Raw genomic sequence first — 22,009 nt, 5'->3', positions numbered from 1 at the left:
TCATATTAATTTGAATTTTAGAAGAAAATAAAGAAAATAATATATATATGGAGTTAAATACCTCATTCAAGAATTGTTCTATTTGCTTGTAGCTCTCGTTTGATACCGGATAAAGCAAACCTTGGTTTTCGTTATTGAAATTTAAAATCTATTGAAATTAAAAAGCCAAATATTCCGTTAGGAACCGTAGATTTTTTGGTACATCACATTCATGCATTTACATATATATAATTAGTTAAAAATATATGTTTTTCAAATTATTTAAGCTTTGTAAAAATGAAGAAAATAAAATATAAATAAAATTAATTAAAAATATGTGTTGTTCAAATTATTTAATCTTTGTATAAAAAAATTAAAATAAATGAATTATCTTTTAAAGTATCGTACAAAACTAATTTATTATTTTTAAATCTATTTCTTATTTTACTTATTTATTTATTTATTTATCTATTTTTCTTCAAAATTTTCGAGAACCAAACATACCATTAAAGTTTCCATGAAACAACAAAATGAGAAATGAGGAGATCCTAATTATTTTTGCATCAACATTCTCCAATACCTTCACAATAATATAAAATATATAAATATATAGAAGTTGTCACATGTTGGGTACAAGTAAATACACATACATATATTGACATTGGCGCATTACTACTATGTAATAGTAATTAATCAACCATAGAAATTCCAAGAAAGAAAATGATTCTGCATCTTCTTTTCTTCAAAAGGAAAGGGGCAGGGCTTAGAATCTAGAGAGGAACTGTATTTGCTTCAAGAGAGGACTTAGGGTTTCCATCAGCTTCTCACAGGGATGGTTGTGGATGCCTTCATATGTTGTCACCACAACGCTTGTATCCTTTGAGAGCCTCTGTACCTGTTTCTTCACATCGCATGTGTGATGTGTACAGCGATAGTAGCTCCTAAAAAATAAAAAGTAAGAAAAAATTGTGAACTTTTGAGTTGATATTTTAGAGTTTCGAACAAAGGAATCGAATAATAATCCGTGTTGGTAAATTATGTTCGTATCGTATCAAAGTCTAAGCATTCTAGTAAATAAGTTAACCTAAATATAATAAGAATAATAATCGAGTTAAACCTAAATATTACTTAATAATTAAACATGTAATTCATTTAATCTGTTTAATAATAAGATCCTCATATTTAGTAATTAGATTAAGTTAAGTTATGTATAAGTCCATATGATTAATGTCTCGATTAGATTTGAAACCGAGTCATATAGTTTAACGTTATAATTGGGTTAGTTAGTATCATTATTACATGGGTTAATTCGGATCACGTACGTGTTATGGAGGTTAATCCAAAAACTACCTAATATTTATTAAACAAGATTTGCAGGTGGACAAGAATTTGAACCACTCTATCCAAACCCGTGAAAAACATATTGGATTGAAGTTCTGATATAAATTGTATTACTGTAATATGGGGGCAATAAAAAAATAATACCATGCAGAGGAGAAGGAAATGAGAATAAATATCAGTATCGAACCTGGGATAGATGCTGTTCTTCACAGCTTTCTGCCCATACTTCCTCCAGCGATATCCATCATCAAGAATATCATCCACGCTCCTCGTCTGAAAGGCGAACCGCGGTCGGGTTGCTTTTCTCGTCGTCCTAACACCCTTCCTCCTATCCTTGATGCTGCCCTTTTCTTCCTCGGCCATTACAGAAGAGGTGCCTTCAGCTCTTGGGTAAAGGTCGCTGAGCCCGGTTTGGGCGGAGAGAAGGGTAGCCCAGTCAATATCTCCAAGGATTTGAGCTTGCAGTGGCGGCAGTGGTGGTGGTGGGAGTTGAAGATGTGGGTGCATTGAGGAGGATGGCAATGAGGGTGTGAAGAGGAAAGAAGAGGCTTGAGATGGCAATGGCAATAGTGGTGGTGGTGGTGGTGGCGGGGCGTGGTCTCCATCTCCATCCATGGGGGGCTCCACTGAGTATTGAGAGAGGAACTCAGAATGTAAATGAATGGATCTTTATAAAGAGCAGAAAAAGGTTGGTGGAAGGTGAGAGGAGGTTGGACATTACCCAAAAGACTGATCGAGAGAGAAATGGTCTTACTATTGAAATAAAAAGGAGGGCTAGTCTTTTGAGTATCCCAGCATTGCAACCAAAGCTCAAAGGGCCAACTACATCCAACAACTTCTGTTCAACTGCCCCGTGTTGTGAGTGAGTCGCCAAAGGAAACGTGCCCAACTCACATGTATCGTTATCACCAATGCATGATACTTTCTCTACACAATTCGGAACCTTCCTCTATTTCCATTTGGTTGGACACTTGTTCAAGATGTTGTACTTTCTTTGATGAGATACTGTTAACCAACCCCATACAACGTCACAAGCACGAGGTTTTGACCACATCTCTTCTCTAAACACTCAAACCATTTTAATCCTTCGCCTTTTCTTCTATCAATAAACATCTTTACAAAAAAAAGAAAGAACAAATTCAGGGAATCATCCCTATTGAACTTGCAATCTTGATCATTAAAAACATATGGTAAAATTTGAACCGTTGGATGAAAGTGCAAATATATAACAACACAAACAAATAAAATAGGACTAAAATACGAAAAATGAGACCAAATTGACATGTTGTGAGTTATCTTGGTTTTCAACAGGTACCGATTCAATAGACCCTAAAAGAAGACATGGCCATCTTCTCAAAGAAGGGTTTAGGCCATGTAGTTAAAAAGAACAATATTTTCCCTTTTGGGATCATTCCCTCATCCTATTACAAAGTGAGTGAATGGATCCACCAAAAAGCTTTGTCCCAATAGCCTGTCTTGCAAGTAATTGTAAAATGTGAATGGTTCCACCAAAAAGCTTTGTCCCAATAGCCTGTCTTGTAAGCATTTGTAAAATCAGAGACATGTATTCCATGTATCTATCAGAAAAAGGCTATTCCATGAGAATCTATTGATGAAAATAATGTAGCATCAGACAGGCATATAAGCAAAAGAAAGGAATTATTATCCCCTCAAAAGGATTCAGAGGGTCACTTGGCCTGATGCCGTGGGATTGGCCTCATCTGAAAGTACTTTCACTATGAATGAGGAATCTTATGAACATTCCCTTATTGCAGGAGGGGAAAAGGGGGAAAGTTAAAAGATAACAAAAGAATTTCTTGACAGAATAATCCATAACTGAAACCGCTGAATCTCTTTCCAGCTGAGCAAACTTCAAGTTGGCATGCTGCAGTCTGATCGTCTATGGTTGCCTTAAAATCTTTCATTTAGACAGTTGATATATATATCCATCCACTGATACATATTAGTCATAAAAATGATCTAAAGAAGTCAGTCGCTTGGATTTGCAAGAGGATGATAACATCAGCCGATGATCATCTTGTTAAGAAATTCAGCTTGCTCTGGAAAATATTCCACCAGTTCATCCTTGGTCACCCAAACATGATCCTTGCACTTCCCGACATCATACTTGTTGGTTGCAATTACTTGAGACTTAAAGAAGAATCGCTGACAAAAGGAAAAGAATCAAAGAAGGGAGTTAAAAATTTCAGATACAAGTTTCACCAATATTCAACATATCGATAAGTTGATATTTATGAAAATGTCTGTCAAAACTAGTCAAATAGATAAAACAAGTATCAGCTAAGGCCAGTGAAAAATGTAGGTTATTGCCCAAAGAAATATACCTTGAAAGATGGAAGGTCAGGCACATTTTCTGTTGGCTGTATAACCATATGGGCAAAAGGAGCATTTCCAACAAAATATGTGTGGGAAAGGTCTCCAATGACCGATTCTAAAGCAGATTCTGCACACTGCAAACATTTGAAGCCCACAAGTTACAGGAAGAAGGAAAAAGAAGAACGAGACTATACAACAAATGAGCATATAGCAATAATCAAGAAGGTTATCACTTTGCGCAATGTCTCTTCAGATCCATAAACTTTTTCTGGAAAATGCCAGACAGGTTTCCCATCTGGAGCTCCATATGTGGTACCAAAGAGAAGAAGATAGAGTCTTCTATCAAGTGCTCTTTGTAGCGACCTAGAAGACACAAATGCAAAAAAAATTGACAATTATTATGTGAATAATAATACTAGTAATTTCTATCAGTTCCACAATAACCCCCCCTATAATATAAAAACATAGACTAGCACATATTACAATTAAATAGGAAGATAGGGCACACACACATTCAGAAAAAAGAAAGTCACTCCTTTCATAAGTGTTAGTGGTCTTGAATTTTAAGTTCTGAGAAATAAAAAATAAAAAAAAATAAAAAGAAGAAGAGAATGAGATAAAATAATGAGGGGCACACTCTCCAAACTCCATCCCACTGATATTCCCCTCCCCCACTCCCCCTTGAATTAATCACTGACAACCTCTATCCTGGAAAACCAATAAAAAAATGCTAGAAGTAAAGAAATAAATTTATCATAATTAACAGATAAAAAAAAAGGAGAAAAGAATTAAAGCAAAATCAAAAAGAAAATTACATATGAATAGCCATAATTTAAGTAGTTAGGAGTGAATTAAATCACCACCAACTTCCTACAAATTATAAGGTCTTAATATTTAAGAACAGGATCCAAGGCCTGAATTGTTGTTGCAATAATTAAAGAATGAGTCCAGAGTTCAGATTTAGCACAGAATGCCCTTAAAAAAGGCCCAAAGATGGAGTTTGGAGGATAACATTACCACATGAATGTCAGAAATTTAATTTGTACCTTCTATCATTGTTTTCGTCCGCTTCAGTGACTCGAGGAGCTGGCACATAATCAATTTGGTAGTCACCTTTTCCCCTGATTACAAATGCAGGTGTTATACAAGACCAGCTGAGGATTGTAAGAAATTCCATATGCATCGTATCCAGGTTATTATCTATGTATGTGCTTGAGCATGTGCATGTGTGTGATAGCTCTTCCATGTATAACAGAAGAAATTATGAATGCAATTCAACAATCCAGGCCATTATGTCATAAAGTTACATTCATAAAGTTATGCTTATGTTATGAAGCAAGGCATGGCATGTTCTAGATTGGAAGACATGCATTAAAAAAGATCTGAATGTTTCCTACAACCAAATACTAATCTATTATACAGAAGTAAACACATGCAATGTGCCAGGAAAGTTGACCTTTAGGATTTCTTAGCCATACATTCCTACCTTTCTTTTACAGCACAGTATGGAAATAAACTAGAAAAAGGAAGCCTATGATTCTACAAGAACCAAATAACCCAATGTGATAATTTGGCGCTGTTTGGGATAGCTTCTCAAACACTAAAAGCAATGTTGGAATGTAAAATGCAACTTTTAAGGGTATTTTGATAGAACTCTCAACCATGGGTCCATACTTCCCAACTTAATTCATCCACATTTTGGAGAAGCAGGGAAGTGCATGTTCTTCCTCAAAAAAACCGATGCTAGAACCAAAATTTTATTTAATTAATTTTTTCTAAAAATATCATACTTATCTTTATCTTTAATAATAACATTTTTAAAATGCACTTCCTAAACATAAAATTCAATTGCATTGCAGTAAACGCAGAAGTTAAATATTATTTGAAACCGGCTTCTATATTAGTAACCAAAAACAAATTCTCCATTTAAAACATCCTTTCTTAAGTAGTTAAAACTGAAGAAGAGAATAAAGCAAGAATCCTTAAGAATCAAATGTAAACACTGGATTTAACTCACTGCCAATCACTCCATATTGCCCCCAACATACCCATCAACACACCATATTCACAAATTTGTAATGAGAATATGCAATCTATTCATCAAGGTATGCATAAGGAGATTAGAATTTGCATGAAAATAATTAAGAGAGATGAACAACCTTCTAATCACACTATGTGTGCACCGAAATAGACATTGAATTGCATATTCATTATTTTCTATGAGGTTCCCTGGCTTACATTGTTCATTTCTCTCTTTTATCAGCAATAAATCCCCAATTACATACTCTCCAGTAACCAAAATGCTAATTTCACAAGATCCATTATCCATAAATACGGAATCAGATAGAAGATATTCACCAAGACCAAAAGAAATTGATGGTGATGGTTTCCTCAATAGCATCAGATGAGCAAATCAATCAATGTAACAAAATTTACCTCTCTTCGGATCTTTTAAAGATCTCATCTGGATATTTTCTGCGATATTGCTGTCGCCAACGAAACCTACACAAACAAAAAAAATAAAAAAGAGAAAGAAAATCAAATATCAGCTGCCGTAGTCAGAAATGTAAATTAAATAAAATTTAATTAAAAAAAAAAACTAGAAGCACTCCTGTAATCAGTAATCGTAGCATCATTTATCATACTAAAACCCTACTTTTCCAGAGAAAACGGATGAAAATGAGGAAAGGGAAAATTCTGGTAATTTCGTTTTTGTGCTGTTACGGTTTCCGGTAAGCCTTAAACCCGGCTCGAAGTAGACGGAACTGTTGCATCGTTCTATAAAAACATAAGACTGAAAATTTTCCTTTCATTTTCCTACATTTTCTAGGGAAAATGAAAACGGAACTCACGAAAATTCCTGGAATGCGTAGACAACGGGATCGATTTTAGGAATAACAACCGGAAGCCTCTCGAAGAGCACTGAAGCGACAATCTTTTCTGAGGTCGATGTACAAAACCCTCGCGCTGGCGGGAGAGATCGAGCCAGTGATGTAAACGTTCTCCGCATTTTGGCTCTATAAGAGAAAGAGCAAAAGCCCTCCTTAAACCCTAAATCAGAACTCCAGTTTTTCCTGTCTGGGTTTTAATTGCCCAACTAAGAAAAAAGTAAGAATTTTTAATAATAATTTTGGATTAATTTTGACATTCCTTAGAGCCCTTTATTATTATTATTATTATCTTCTTCTTCTTCTTCTTCAAATTTTCATGACATCTAATAATAATTTTTAATTTTTTTTCCTTATTTTATTTACCTTAACTATATCAAAAATCAAACATAAAATTAAAAATAAAAGAGTTTAACACACTCATTTTTTATTTTTATTTTTTTTAACATAAAAACAAATACATTAATATACATCTTACAAAATTATACGGACCTCGTATTAATGTTTTACCTTCTCAATTTTTGACGTGTTTTATATTTGAAAATGCAACATTTTACCTTCTAAACTTGTTAAATAATAATACTTTATTCCTCGAATTTGTTTCAAAAACATTTGAGAAATTCCACTTTAAAATTGTAAATTCAAAATTAGGTTTGTATAAATTTGAATCGGGTTTATGATGAAGAGATGTATCCAAAATTTTATGTACATTGCAAGCACACAAGACTAGAGGGGTGGTCTCTTAACATTTCCCACAACACAACCACCACACATTTGGGATGTGATACAAAACTTGTCATGTATAATGTCCACCAAACCTGCTGCCAAAACCAAAAACCGCCACTCATCCATACCAGGATATCCAGTCAATTAGGGTATCCATGGAGTCCATTCTGGTAAACCACCTGAGCTTCCGGTTCCAGCCCAGTTGCTTCTCAGCCTCCCCTGAGTTTCTGTTTGTGAGTACATAGCATTATGATCAGTGCTACTACTGGGAAAAGGCCAGAATGCTGGCAGTCCGCTCTCAAGAGTTGCTGTCAGACTGGTTGGCGGTTGAAGCATGAACTGGCTAATTGCAGCGGAGTCTGCCTCGCCTGTGAGGCTTCCTCTCATCGTCCCAGGGGGCTGCCAGTTCTCAGCTAGGGCATCAGCCCCAGGTGATGACCATGCTGTCCCCAGCTGCTCAACAGCCATGCCGGTTCTCCCCATCATGTTCCGCCTCTCCTCCTCTGCTGCTGTTCTAAGCTGCTCAGCAACCATGGCATAGGAAAATCTTGTGCCTGTTCTAGCTGGTTGGAGTTGAACTGGCACTGATGGTGGCATGCTTGACATCTGGGCTCTCTCCTGACCAGCAGCACCTGTGACTTGAACGCTGCTACGTCTCTGCTGAACTTGCCCAGGTTGGATACGAATGGAGGGATGGACAATGTTTCTTGACTTGATGACTTGAGTTGCTCCCAGGTTTGGAAGGCAAACCATTCTATATTCATTGCTCGTACTCAAACTTCCAAATCTAGTCTGCTGTATCTCCGTGTTACCAGCCCGGAAATATTGGTTTTGCAGGGAGGAGATTGGCATTTGTGTTTCCCTATGAACACCCAAAGTTTCCCAAAGAGAAGGGGAAATGGCATCAGTTAAAACATGTGAAGACATGAAACTGGAAGGGGTTCTGGAAACACCAAAATTCCTCTGGCCATTAGAACTCATAGTAGGCAGCACAAAGCCATTTGAGACAGAAGGGGGAAACTGCTCTGCTGACCACACATGGTCCTCGGTTTGGGAAGATCCACTTTGATCTGCCTCAACCATATAATTGACTCCCGGTGGCAAAAAATTTTCTGCAGCAGACGATCCTTGAAGATTATATGAGAGAGGTTTCACATCTTCAGTTCCCAAGCTACTTAGGCATTCGTCCTCGTCATCCTCTCCCATGGTAAGATCCACAACTTGGGCTGGGATATTAGAGAACCCAACAGACTCGCACTGCTCAGAATGTTCTTGCTGATTGCTTTGTGTTTCATGGTCAATGCTTTCCACAACAGGCTTCCAGGATCCATCTGGTGAGATAATCACATCAACAACATTCTCCTCCACCTCTTTCAATACCTGAACAAGGAACAATGGGTTCACCCAAAGTGGGAAACAGCAACATAAAATAAGTGAATCAAAAAATACTTGCCTTAACCATTTTCTGATCAATTCGTATGTCTGGGTTGCAGACAGGCTGGTTACAATGAGGGCAACGCCAGGAAGGCCTTCTTGAGTTTATTTCCATGAAGTTGCCATAGTCAAAGCACTACAATATGCACACAAGAGTCACAACTTTGAGGAAAGAAAAGATGGAATTAAATATGAGGATAAAGAAGGCACTGTGTCTGTGGATCCAAGCATGAATCTGCCAGAAGTATTATTTGTCATTTGCCAGAGGCAAGCATAAACATTGTTTTTTATGTTGTTTTTGAGCCATTTGGGGCAGCCAGAAATTTGATGCTTAAAGCAAGGACAAGTGCACAACCATGGAAATCTAGACTCAGGCCCCAGAGAGACTTCAGAGTGGAGCTTCTATTATATATGTATGTATATTTATACCATGTCACACATGTTACATGCAAAAAAATCATATCGCATAGAATGAAGTCAAAAAATAAGTAGGCGGTTTAACTTTTGATTCACCTAAATATCTTGCTGTGGCTCAATATCAACTCAGACTATTAAATTCTCACCTGATGGTGCTTGCAGAGATGTCCCTTCACTGGAATTTTGATACGTTTGAAGCTGTTTAACAATGAAATTAAAAGGATTAAAAAAGGGGGAAAAAGAATTGGTGTAGCATTTGAGTCCATACAAGCCAAGCATAGGGTAATTTTATACATAAAAAGATTCCAAAAGATATTCAAAGTTGGAAAAGTTAATTTGATTTACAGTAATTTTGAACCTGTCTGAAGGCCCTAGATAGCTTCCTTTCCCCCTTGATGTAACATATTATTACAAACCATTAACCAGTTAGGTCCTGTTTCTCAGGGTTCTGGGAAGGGTAAATTGGTAATGTACTAACCTTTAACACTTTATTGAGTGGGCACAAATTGACTTGAACCCGCATTGTGACAGCCAAAGAAGCCACCATTGCACCAAGCAATGGAGTTCTTTTTCTCTCTAATTCCCTCTAACTATCTATCAATTGAATAATTGAAGACAGATGGTAGCGTAGGAGACTTGGCCTGACTACATACATTGCAATCACCGATCAAATTGCTAATCACTATCCAAAATTTTGTTACAAACATTGCCAAGTTATATGAATAGCACACTTCATAGATTCCCTTTTTTCCCCCTAATCTATTGTTTCAAGGATAACATCTAGTGAACCCTATATAGTACCCAAAAAAGAGGCCCAGTTCTTGTTTTTATTTTCTACTTTTTGATGAGTAACCTTTATTTGTCCCTTTTGGGAGTTGAACTTGGAATCTCCTACATCCCAACCCCAACCTCCTGCCACTTGAGCCAGGCCTCAAGTGCTAAAGGAACAGTTGTCAGTTGTTACTGCATCAATGCATTTGGGAAATTAACTAAATTGGCCTACATTGTGAAAAAAAAACCCTATTATGCCCCTTTCCCCTAACATGAAACAAAAAGGCAATTGACCTTGCAATCTATGATCAAGAGTAAGTTTGAGTTCATCCAAAATATGAGGTGCCAAAACAGTGGCCTTAGGAAAGTAAAGAAAGTATCGGTCCAATAAAAAGGATCAACACTTAAAAACCTAAGCATAATCCACAGAAGGAGCGTCCTGGCACTAGTCATTCTGCTTTCAAGCAATGCAAAGAACAGAATAAATTTGAAACTAAGAAAAATCTAGTGGATAATTGAATAAAAATAACAGCTAATTACTATGGCAGAAACTAAAAACATATGTTAGAGCTTTAGCAAAGGATATGATAACATACCTTATAGGGCAATTTAGAGAGATCCGTGCTTGTCCTTCAATAACCTCTAAGTCTAATACAAGCAATACATGGTCTTAGTTTGTGTTTCAAGTTCCAGTACAAAATCAAGCATGCTATAGTACACAAACCCATATCAAATGATAAACAGCACCAAATAGATAAATTCTTTTCTTTTTTCGTTTGGCTTACCAGAGTCAGGAGTAACAGCAACAGGCTGAATATAATCTTGTAACTCTGGAGTGTTGGAAGTTGATATCATGCTCATAAAAGCTATCACGATTACATAATTACCTACAAATTTTGCAAACTTACCGAGTCAAAACTTGAAAATTTCTCAGGCAAACACAGGAGATACACAGAGATATCAGCCTGAGTTAAGATGTACCATTGAACTGCCCAACAACTTGCAAAAGGTTTTTTCCGTATTTGAGCATTGCAGTCACATTCGTTGGTAGCTGCGGTCCATTGTCCTGATCCAGACACACAATACATGAAAAGGAAGACTGACGTTCAATATTTCATGTTGGACCATCAAAATAAGAAAGTTTTTTTCCTCCCAAACTAGGTAAAATAAACAAACCATTGAACCGTTGATCCTCCCCCGTACTCCCTGTCCATTTAACATAAAGCTGCACAACATGAAGATAAAAAAGTATCATATTCAGTTTAATCTGTAGAACATGATGAAGAAAGTGAACCATACTTGGCTTGAGGTGGTAACACAATACAAGAGGATGTGTCCATATTATCTGTTTGAGCAACAAACAGGCACTGCATTCAAAGTATGTGGATTAGAAGATAGCACAGTCAATTGACTTGATCCAACAAACCCCAAGTACACATTTCTTTTTTTTAGTGGGATAGGTAAAACCCAAGTATACATATAAACAGAATATATAAATTGAACCCCTGGCACAGTTCTGTACTGATTTTCATTAAGAGAAATGAGAGGAAAGTGATAATGTGGTAATAGCCAATAGATTATATTATAATATAATCTACTTATCCTCTGTTTGGCACCAAACAGCAGGTTGCGAGACCCATGTGTAAAATATAGAATTATCAAATATAATTATGTCTACTCAAAGTTTAATGTATAAGTGTTGAAATGCCTATAGAAACCAGTGTATTTGAGAAGGAAGTGACAGTGGCTCCAATATTTATTGACAAAAAAGAACAATATATTTTGTATGACAAGTATCATAAGGTTGAAAGAGAGATCAAATAAATATTCTTCAAGACAGGTTTTTTGTAACTAAACTGCATTTCACTTAATATTCATAATGGCTAGTATACTTCAGGACATTCTTACTATGCGCTTTTGTGCAGGAGACAGCATACTCTTTGTGATATGGAAGTCCACCACAAAAGCCCCATATCCAGGCTACAAGACAAAGAAAGAAATTCTAAGACTTCCAGGGATTCAAAAAAGAAAAAGAAAAAAAGAACTCTAGGCATTTGATGCATTAGTGAACCTTCACATCAAGAGAAGCAAGCATATGACCCATCCTGAATCGTGGATAGTATCTGGACAAACACAGAGAACGAGAGTAAAGAAAAACTTGAGAAGTTGTGAAGAAAGTAATTGATTGAAAACTCAGTTACGAAATCATTGCACATATTATATCTTCAATTACAATACTTAAGTCAAAGATTTCATAGTCAATGTCAAATGACCTAATATCCCACAATGTTGTCAGCAAAACTGCATATGGTTGTGGGGCCCCCAATTCCTAACCTTGGAAGCCAACCTACAGTCAAGATACCATTGGGCTGCCAGTGGCAGAGCCACATAAGGCTTAGCTCCAGGTACCTGCCCACAACCAACCTAAGCAACCTTATGTAGAAGAAGAAGAAGAAGAAGAAACTGTTGTTTCCAAGGATTTGAAAGATAATAAATTTCATAGCCCAAAAAAGGACTAAAAAGGACTAATCAAAACTTCTCGGCAAGATTTTCTCACCCACAATATTGGCACTTTGGAACAGCTATAACTTTTAGAAAAATGCTTTTTCAAAAATATTTCTACTAAGAAGAGTCTTCTATCTAAATTTAGAAATAAATAAATAAATTCTGAAATCTCTCCACGGAAGCTCTTATACAAAAGCATCCCACTCAATTTTATTGAAAAGAGCTTTTAGAAACCTCACACTTTAATTTTAACCAAACAGGGGTAAATCTGTTTCAAAAATTAGCAAAAACTTTCCCACATTCAGAAAGTTAAGAGACAGTGCCCAACCATCCAAGCCTCTCAAACACACATATTTTAGAGAAGTTAAGCATGTTACTTTTATAAGCAGTGTAAATACATATGCAATGAGTATTTCCTGAAGATACCCACATAAAGAGGAGGTCTCCCTGTTAATAAGAAGATCCACTTCTTACAAAGAGGGAAAGTGACCCAGAAATGAAGAGTACGAAGAGTTCCACTGGGAAAGGAGAATCAAGAGCAACTTTCAGACATATACGCCTCTCAAGAGGAGAAACTAACACCATGATGCAATAAATGAACAATACTTTGTAAAATTAGACGTCCTCATCTTGTTCCACCTACAATAAAACATAATAATTCACCCTCTACTGTTGCAGATCTCCAAGAATCTCAGGACATGTCTTAGCTTTAGTTTTCATCAAACAAATTTTCAATGCTGTGGTACATGAATGGAAGTAGGCCAAATTAAATTAGGATAGTAGTAAAATAAAATATTACACTCCTATATGATCTTTATATCATATTACTACACAAACTGTTGGAAAGTGTCTCAAATTCCTATTTGGTATACATTCCTTTTGGTAAATTATTGTATAGAGTATTTTATTTATTGGTATTTCCATGTCAAAATAAATATCTTCATTGAATGAGGAAAGTTGTTAGAAATAACATTTTAAATATACTGAGACATCAGGGGAAAAAGTTATGAACTTGAGATGAGCTTGTCAAAGACTATACGAGGTAGATAGAAATGAGAGGAAAGTGAGGACAGGTGTTTGGGGTTAGATAGCAAGTGCAGGGAAACATTGGATTGTTTCAAGGCTTGAGAGTTGGATTTGTTTTATTGCTCCTCTGTAATTTCTCTATGGTGTAGTGGATTATTCTTTCTCATTCATGGATGTAAGCATGATTATCCAAACAACGTTAAGAACTCATATACCATCATGTGTGGATGATTTTATCCTTATGTTATTGCATTAACATGTGATATCAGAGTTGTCCCTCACACAAGAAGAGCTATAAGAGCTTCCATTGGCACAACAGAAAGTCATGTGATTAGCGTCAAACAATAGAAAGCCTCTATAGCTGTTTGCCAAAGAGGCATTTTAACCCAATTAGTCTATCAAAGCTCTCAATTACCTTTTTTTGCTCAGTAGATTAAAATGTTGCATAATTGCTTTCAAGCTTTGTATATGAATACCAAGTTCTGATTTTCATTTAATTTTCTCAATAATTGGACAAGACTATTATGCCTATACTGTCATTACATGTACCTATTTATTCACATTCTCAATACAATTCATTATACCAAATAGAAATATCCTTAGAAAAGTTCCTTTTTTTGAGTGTGTAACATCCTCCAAAAGTGAAAATTTAAAACTTTGCTCAAAACAATAAGATATGAAGCAAAGCATAAGAATTTCATACCTTAACATGATTTTCCAAACATTGAGAAGATAACTTGGTTGAACATTAATATCCTCCATAGTAGAGAAGTTTTTCCCTATCTAGAGATGCAGAATTCCAAAGACTAGTGTAAGTAATAAATGGAGAAAATTTGTAGCAAGTGGAATTGATAGAAAATTTGTAGGCCATAAATAGAAATATAGCTAATGGAACACCCAACACTAAACAAAAAGATTGAGAAGAAATTTTCAAACAACCTCCTTGGCCAATGCAAGAAGATCATTAGCATCATGATCTGGAAACCATCCAATCTTACAAGCATTCTGCCAAACAACATAGATATAGAAAACCACATCTTAGTAGAAATTTTTTTGCAAAACAGAAACATGTATCCAGTAGCCTGGAAGTCATAGCAAAGATAACAGGATTTCCAACTTGAAATAAGTAATCCTGAGGAGCTTGTGGTCAACAAAAAATAAAAATTGAGAGACAGAAAATAAACCAATAAAAGAAATATAAATAAAAAAAATCATAAAAGATGAACTTCGCTTAGTTGAACCATTCAGATGTCTCAGTCACTCAACAGCATAGGTGATTGGGAAAGCTGAGGCACTCACCAAGATGCCTTAGGGCTATAGACTACACAAATATGCAACACCTGAGCACCAACAAATGCTCAGCCACCATTGTATTGATTCTACCAAAATTTATGTCCTTGCTTATTTCTTATTGTTTTACACATGACACATAATAATGTAAGGGTTTCTATATTTCTCATTTGAGCACCCTGTATTTTACTTTTCCATTACTGCTTCAAGGAGAATCCTCAGCTCACTAAAGTCTAAAATACCACTCCCTTACTCCCCTTCTCTCTTTATAGATCATGTATGAATTTCCACAAAGATAAATATGACAGACCTTAGCCCCCACATTAAAAGTTGCTTGGCACAACAAGGTGAATGATTAGGTTATACAACACTGTTGCTTGGGCTGCAAGAAAAACAAGCAATGTGTTGCTTATGTTCCCACCAAATAAACTTGTCATTTAATATTAGGCTGACCACAAAATTTCATCAATAGTGATCAAAACATGTATTTTATTGATGTACCATGTCATACAGCATGGTGCACGGTAAATTGTTATTTCATTTTAAATTTTCTATTATGTTAAAAACCTTTTTAAAATTATGGAAATTTTATTGAAAGAAATGAACATTATACGAGAAATAAGAAATTTATAAGGAAGTTGGTTGGACCAAAATGAAAACAGGAGAACTAGATAGAAGAAAACCCAACCACATTCAAAATAATAAAAATTTAAAAAGGGAATGAAATTCCCACATATTCCAAGGCCCTAGCACCTCTACTGGTATTAGCCCGCTTACCAAATCTCCAGTCTAAGGAAAATGCACGACTCAAGACCATAATAACTCCAAAGGCAAGTAGATGCTTGCTAGATCCAATGGAAGACATTAGTTAAATTTCCTTCAACTACCAGTTTGTACCCTAGGTAGCATAGCCCCTTTCAAAAATTTCCATAGCAACAAAAAAGTATCTCATCCCCATTTAGTTATGTCTGAATATGTAAATCTTTTAGCATTCCCAAGAATGCTAATATGATGAGCACAATGAGAGGCCATCAATAGTTAGTTATCAGTTTAAGCAAAGATTTGACTACTTGCTAGTTGCTACTAATTATTGAATAGTACAAGAAGCCACACATACCTTGACAGAGATCATAAGCACCACAAAAACGGCTAGAAGAGAGGAATCATTCATACATCTAAGTACCTACAACAAATGAGAGAATAAACTAAGAATGATAACCATATATGGTAAATCATTCAGTTGCAATAACCAAATGTGCATTTCATCTTCAAATCTATTTTTAATTGTAACTACTAATTAGAAAGCTTGTTAGGCTACCAATCTTACCTAAAAGCTTAAGTCATTATGCAATGGTGGCCCAATAACGTGTATCAAGCTAATATGAGCTACACCCCTAACATCCCACCTAAAGGAAAACCTTCTTTGGTCTTGCATATAAACTCAATAAATGGGGAAAATAAATAGTGAGACTCAAACTCATGGCCTCTCATAAAACAAAGCTCTAATATTAAGTAAACTATCAACTGACCTAAAAGCTTAAGCTATTAGGTAAGAGACTAACCCTGTATATCCTTGGCCTCAATCCCTAGCACTCCACCTTATCGGCAATCTTCTTTTCACTTTTGTGGGGGTAAACATACAGTAAAGGTTCATGTAGAAGATGATATGGCATTACAATACCCATATTCTTAATTATAGCCCATTGAACCACAGTTTGTTAGGATTTTTTTTTGGAACTTGATATCTTAGTATAAGATTAAGTTGTATATAGATGAAGGTTCTATGTCTTTAATTGATTTTGTTGTACTTTGGTGTGCTATTTCCTTTGGCTCTTTTTATATATTTTTCTCACTTTATTTGCCTATCAAAAAACAAAGCAAACAAGGCAGTACATACAGAAGCTGATGCAACAGCTGACAAGCAAATAAACTGTCCACACGGGTGTTGATGCCATCACTATAAAATGACTCCAAATTTTGACATATTGTTACAAGTCATAACTAATAATAACATATCACCTGTTTTAACAGTAGAGGTAAATCTCGAGCTCTTACTGGGATCTCATTGTTTGCAACTGCATAATCAATACCTCTGTAATTGACAAAGTAAATACTGGTTAAGCATAGTGAGGAGAATTGACATACAAGCATATGATCAGTTCAACTATTTATCTGTTGGTATCAAATAATCCAGAACAAAAACAAGACTTTCACTGCCAAGAAACCAGGAGTAAGAAATTGAGTCCATCCCAAAACAGGAATGATATACAGCCCAAACTCAATATATGTATGCATATATTAAAAAGATCCAGAAGGATGAGACATCCTTCCACAAAGTAAAAATTTGGATCAACCAGACTATATTTCCACTGCTCTATAAACCTGAAAACAGACCATTTTCAGGAAATTTTCAACTTGTTTCCTATAACTCCCCACCAAACACAGTTTGTGCGTCATTTTTTCTTTTTCTGCATTTTTTAAAACATAAAAAAATTCTTATTTTAGTTACCAAATAGTTCTCTCAAGGATCAAGATAGATATGCTTGCACCAAAGAAAATACATGATCATTTGATAATAAAGCTGCTTAGTAGTTAGTACACCTTATTTTCAACTAAGGTGTAGCTAGCCACCTTGAATAAATGAAGTAAATGTAAAAGTTCAATTGTCGATACAAACCCTGATGTAAACATACTTCTAAAAATGATTTTTCAATTTGCATGATAAGAATGATTAAAAAAACATATTTCCTTTGAAAACTCCTTTTCAAGATCAGCAAAGGGAGAGAAAAAAAAAACCTCATTTAAAAAATTCAGAAAAATTATCAATAATTCACTGCTAAATGTGCTTTCTGCCTTTATTTTATTTCTTGGAGATAGAGTGTTAAGTAAGAATTTGAAAAGAGCAGAAGAATCAAATAATTCAGAATTATTGGTTCTTCATTTCTAACCTAGGATTGAACTTCTCAAAAAAATACGTATACAAACAGAAAGGAAGAGAGAGTGGATGAAACCTGGCCAAGGAGAGACAGAGATTGGAGAACTCAGCAGAATCCAGCAGTTGCCCAGACTGAATGTGCATCTCTAGTAGATCTGCCACCGATGCCACCAGGAGTGACACATGTCCACCGCCACCCACCGAGCCAGTTATCGCCATGTTCATACGGCTCTCTCCGGCCATTCTCACCAAATCCTGTCTTTCTCTCTAAAACTCCGTCTCTCTCTCTCTCTCTCTCCCTATATATATATACATGTATATGTACATATACTGTTGAGTCACACCATCCATGCCAACTCTGTCGCTCTCTTAAATCCGAATCTTTTCCAAAAATGGTTTTGAAGTTACCAAAATGGCCTTGTTTGTTCAGTGTAAAGACATTGAGAAGGTAGGAGCAAAATGGTATTTTTATTTATTTTTTGAATCTCCATTTGAGCTCGAGTGAACAATGATCATGTCACTGACAGATAATACTAAATTCTCTGCATTCAAAATTACTTTTGGATAAAAATGTAGTGTACATATATTTTTAATTTCCTATTTTATGATTTAATAGTGGCATTTTGAAGTTTCAACCTTTAAAATCGTATTTGATCTTAGATTTCAATGCTTTAGGTTTGTTGATAGCCTTAATTAAACCTGTTGGATTTATTTGCAAATTATGATGTAGAACAATTGGTGCACCTCCTTTTAGGTGTCTATTAATATGCATTCCTATTTTCCCATCAAAAAAAAAAAATTATGATGTAGAACTACAACAATTATTGCAAACTAATGATTATATTATATTTGGAAAGAGCTATTTGTTTTTCATCATATCTCATTATTTTTATATAACCTATGTACCATTTATGCATATATTTTTAAAATTGTGCAAGTTTCTTAAGGGTTGAATTATCTTAGTTTTTTTTTTTTTTTTTTTTTGGGTGGGGTGTGGTTTTGGGGGGACAAGCTCATGACAAGAAGTTTACAATTATGCAAAGGGCCATCAAAACCAGTCATACAACTAATACAAATATCAGCTCAAACCACTGTATAATGAAATCATAGGTGATTTCCCAAAGAAAGAATACCTTCAGAAATGGAAGGCCAGGCACATTCTCTGCCGGCTGTATAACCATATGGGCAAGAGGAGCATTTCCAACAAAATATGTTTGGGAATGACTGATTCTAAAGCAGACTCTGCACACTGCAAAAATTTGGAATTCAGAAGTTACAGGAAGAGAAGAAAAAGAAGAACAAGACCGTACAAGAAGGAAGCAAATAGCAACAATCAGGAAGATTATCACCTAACACAATGTCACTTCAGTTCCTTAAATCTTTTTCTGGAAAATGCTAGACAGGCTTTCCATCTGGAGCTCCACAAGTGCTACCATAGAGAAGAAGATAGATTATTCATCAAGTGCTCATTGTAATGACCTTATAGAAATAAATGTTTAAAAATATGATAAGTATTAGCAGAATATTAGCAATTCCTATCAGCTCCACAATCCTTGTAATATAAAAATATATAATAACATATTACAATTAAATGAAAAGATAGGGACAGATTCATGGTCTGGAAAAAGAAGACTCACTCCTTTCATAGGTACCCCAAGCATTAGTCATCTTGGAATTCAGTTTTGGGAAGAAAATGGAAGGTTCACAAAAAATTCAAAAGGGAGTGAAAATCATTAGGGGCACACACTCCAAACTCCATCACACTGATATTCCCCTCCCCAGTCTCTCCCCAATATTCACTACCACAACCTCTATCCTCAACAACCAATAACAACAGGCCAGAAGTAAAGAAATTGATTTATAATAATTAACAGATATGGAAAAGGCAGAAATAAAAATAAATAAATAAAGGAAAATCAAAATGACAACAGCTAAAGAACAATCAAATTTAAAGTAGCTACTAGGGAATTCAATCATCACCAACTTTCTACAAGTTAGAAGGTCTCAATATTTAAGAACTAAAGCTTAAAATTGTAGCCATAATTAAAGAACGGGTATGGAACTCAGATTGAGCACAGACTACCTTTAAAATAGGTCTTATAAAGGAGTTCAGAGGATAACATTATTACATGCATGTCACAGAAATTTTTGTACCTTCTATCAATGTCTTTGTCTACTTCAGTGATGCTCTCCTCTTCATGATCAACCCTATCTTCATTGCAGGAATTGGTAGAGGAGTTGGTACACAATCAATTTGGTAGTCACCATTTTCCCTGATTGCAAATGCAGGTGATATACAAGACTAACTGGGGAGCTTTAGGAATTTAATATGCATCAGTGATCGGGTACACATCAGTGTACATGCACAAGCATGTGCTTGTGTATGAGGTAGCTCTTGCATATATAACCAAATAAATTACAAATACAATTCAATAAACCAAGCCATTGAGAATTTATTAGAGGTAATATACAAAATTAGAGTACATTGCAGGCTGAAATCTAATTCCTGAAGTTACATGCACAAAGTTCCTCATGTTATAGAGAAAGGCATGGCATGCCGCATGCTCTAGGTGGGAAAACACGCAGATGAAAAATGATACTGATGTTCCCTACAACCAAATGTTAGCATAGCATACAGAAGTTGACAAATGCAATGTGACCAGAAAAATGGCCTTCAGGATTTCTTAGCCATAAATTCTTTGCTTTCTTTTAAAGCACAATATGGAAAGAGGGTTGCAAAAGGAATCTTATGATTCTACAAGAACCAAGTAACCCAATGTGCATAGTTCATTAACTAAAGGCAAATTCCCCATTTGGGATAGGCCTCTAGAAAAGTAGATAAAAGTGAAAAAGGAATAAAGTAAGAAACCTTAAGAATCAAACATCAACAACTGGATTTGAGTCATGGTGAGTCACTCCATGTTGATTTGAGTCATGATGAGTCACTCCATGTTGCCCCCAACATACCCGTCAACAAACCATTGACAAATTCTAACGAGAATATGTATTGACATCGTCATTGAGCCATGCACAAGAACATTAGAATTTTCATAAAAATAGATGGAATAATTAAGGGAGAGACGAGCAACATTCTAATCACAGTATGTATACACCCGATTAGGCATGGAATTCTCATCTCTAAGTTGCTTGAAAAGGCATACTTTACTATTTTGTACAAGGTTCTGTGGATTCAAAAGAATTATATATATATATTTTTTTTTATCAGTGATTCAAAAGAATTATATGGTTCAATCATGTTGTTCATTTCTATCCTTTTATCACTTCCCAGCGGCAATACATCCCAATTATATGATCTACACTTCCTGAAATGCTAACTTAACAAAACCCAGTTCCCATAAACACAGAATCAGGCAATAGACATTCAACATGACCTAAGGAAACTGATGGCTTCAGCAATAGCATCAAATGAGCAAATCAATCAATGTAACAAAATTTACCTCTTTCAATCTTTTAAAAATATAATCTGGGAACCTGCACAACCCAAAATAAAAACAAAAAATTAGAAATTAAAAAAAAAAAAAAATCTAATATCAGCTGCCACAACCAGACATGTAAATTTAAAATAAAAACAGAAAAATTGAAGTGCTCTTTAATTTATGATATACCTAATAAAATAACTCACACTGAAACCCTAATTGTGCTCAAGAAAGTGGAGGGAAAATTATTTGAAGCTTCCAGCAAATGATAAACCCATCTAACGTTCCATGCAAAATATAAGATTGAAAAAAAAATTCTTTCATTTTCCTACATTTTCTGGGGAAAATGACAAGGAATGGGTAGACAACAGAATCAATTTTGGGAACAACGACTTGGAGGGATTGAGGCAAAGATGCTAATATTTTCTACATTTTTTTGAATCTGAAAGAGAAAAGAGGAAAAGCCCTGCTTAAAACCTAAATCAGGAACCAAAGTTGAGGGTCAACCATTGAACCCCTGGTCCAGTCTATGATCCTCCTAAGCCCAGTGGTGGACCCATCACAGTGGAGTGTTGGTTATTATTAGTCCTTGACCATATAAATAAATGTAAAATTGTTTTTAGAATATAGTTAAAACAGCAGACTAATTTTAAGGATCAGTAGACGTGATATGGAAAAATCAAAAATCAAAACAACAATAAATTAACATTGGTGTTGTGTAGTGTTTGAGAAACAGTTTTTCAATTCTAGTTAAGGAGGGTATTTTTGGAAAATGTGATTTTTGAGTACTTTTCAAGTGAAAATAAGGTGATTTTCTTTTAATACAAATTGAGGTTTTTTCTTGTATTTTTCATATAAAGTGGTGTTAAAAATAATTAAAAGAAAAAAAAATACATTGAAAACACTGCATTATATTTATATGT

The 22,009-nt window shown here is 35.2% G+C and overlaps 3 protein-coding genes and 1 long non-coding RNA gene across 17 annotated transcripts; 1 reads left to right on the top strand and 3 right to left on the bottom strand.

The window, feature by feature from the left end:
• Positions 1-510: 510 nt before the first annotated feature.
• Positions 511-2,412, bottom strand: LOC100267186 (probable WRKY transcription factor 24). The gene is made up of 2 exons (XM_002275492.5): positions 1,508-2,412; positions 511-920 (listed from the first exon to the last, which is right to left on the bottom strand). The coding sequence occupies exons 1-2, from the start codon at positions 1,933-1,935 to the stop codon at positions 743-745; spliced, it is 606 nt and encodes a 201-aa protein (XP_002275528.3). The 5' UTR covers positions 1,936-2,412; the 3' UTR covers positions 511-742.
• Positions 2,413-2,898: 486 nt separating this feature from the next.
• Positions 2,899-6,835, bottom strand: LOC104881917 (uncharacterized). Its single transcript, XM_010663508.3, has 6 exons — positions 6,510-6,835; positions 6,094-6,159; positions 4,704-4,778; positions 3,891-4,020; positions 3,666-3,791; positions 2,899-3,486 (listed from the first exon to the last, which is right to left on the bottom strand). The coding sequence occupies exons 1-6, from the start codon at positions 6,665-6,667 to the stop codon at positions 3,343-3,345; spliced, it is 699 nt and encodes a 232-aa protein (XP_010661810.1). The 5' UTR covers positions 6,668-6,835; the 3' UTR covers positions 2,899-3,342.
• A 336-nt stretch (positions 6,836-7,171) lies between these two features.
• LOC100262014 (E4 SUMO-protein ligase PIAL2) lies at positions 7,172-21,594 on the bottom strand. 14 transcript variants are annotated; one of them, XM_059742947.1, is made up of 21 exons: positions 21,293-21,594; positions 21,108-21,141; positions 20,519-20,640; positions 19,804-19,922; positions 18,999-19,078; positions 18,783-18,898; positions 17,726-18,030; positions 16,734-16,806; positions 15,832-15,897; positions 14,364-14,429; positions 14,128-14,207; positions 11,965-12,016; positions 11,802-11,873; positions 11,193-11,260; positions 11,070-11,118; positions 10,875-10,959; positions 10,679-10,780; positions 10,490-10,541; positions 9,269-9,320; positions 8,725-8,841; positions 7,172-8,651 (listed from the first exon to the last, which is right to left on the bottom strand). In XM_059742947.1, exons 7-21 carry the CDS (start codon positions 17,890-17,892, stop codon positions 7,416-7,418), a joined length of 2,337 nt encoding a protein of 778 aa, XP_059598930.1. In that variant the 5' UTR covers positions 17,893-18,030; positions 18,783-18,898; positions 18,999-19,078; positions 19,804-19,922; positions 20,519-20,640; positions 21,108-21,141; positions 21,293-21,594; the 3' UTR covers positions 7,172-7,415. The 14 variants fall into 14 exon arrangements, with proteins under 14 accessions (XP_059598930.1, XP_019081222.1, XP_010661817.1 ...); XM_019225677.2 differs by having other exon boundaries at positions 17,726-18,898; positions 19,804-20,640; positions 21,276-21,587; XM_010663515.3 differs by lacking the exon at positions 20,519-20,640 and having other exon boundaries at positions 17,726-18,898; positions 21,276-21,587.
• On the top strand, positions 8,496-9,285 carry LOC109124081 (uncharacterized). The gene is made up of 2 exons (XR_002031982.2): positions 8,496-8,605; positions 8,765-9,285. It is a non-coding gene; the product is annotated as an uncharacterized LOC109124081 (long non-coding RNA).
• Positions 21,595-22,009: the final 415 nt, after the last annotated feature.

Source organism: Vitis vinifera, chromosome 15 (assembly GCF_030704535.1).
Source record: "Vitis vinifera cultivar Pinot Noir 40024 chromosome 15, ASM3070453v1".
NCBI lineage: Eukaryota > Viridiplantae > Streptophyta > Magnoliopsida > Vitales > Vitaceae > Vitis > Vitis vinifera.
This window is presented reverse-complemented; position numbering and strand designations above follow the sequence as displayed.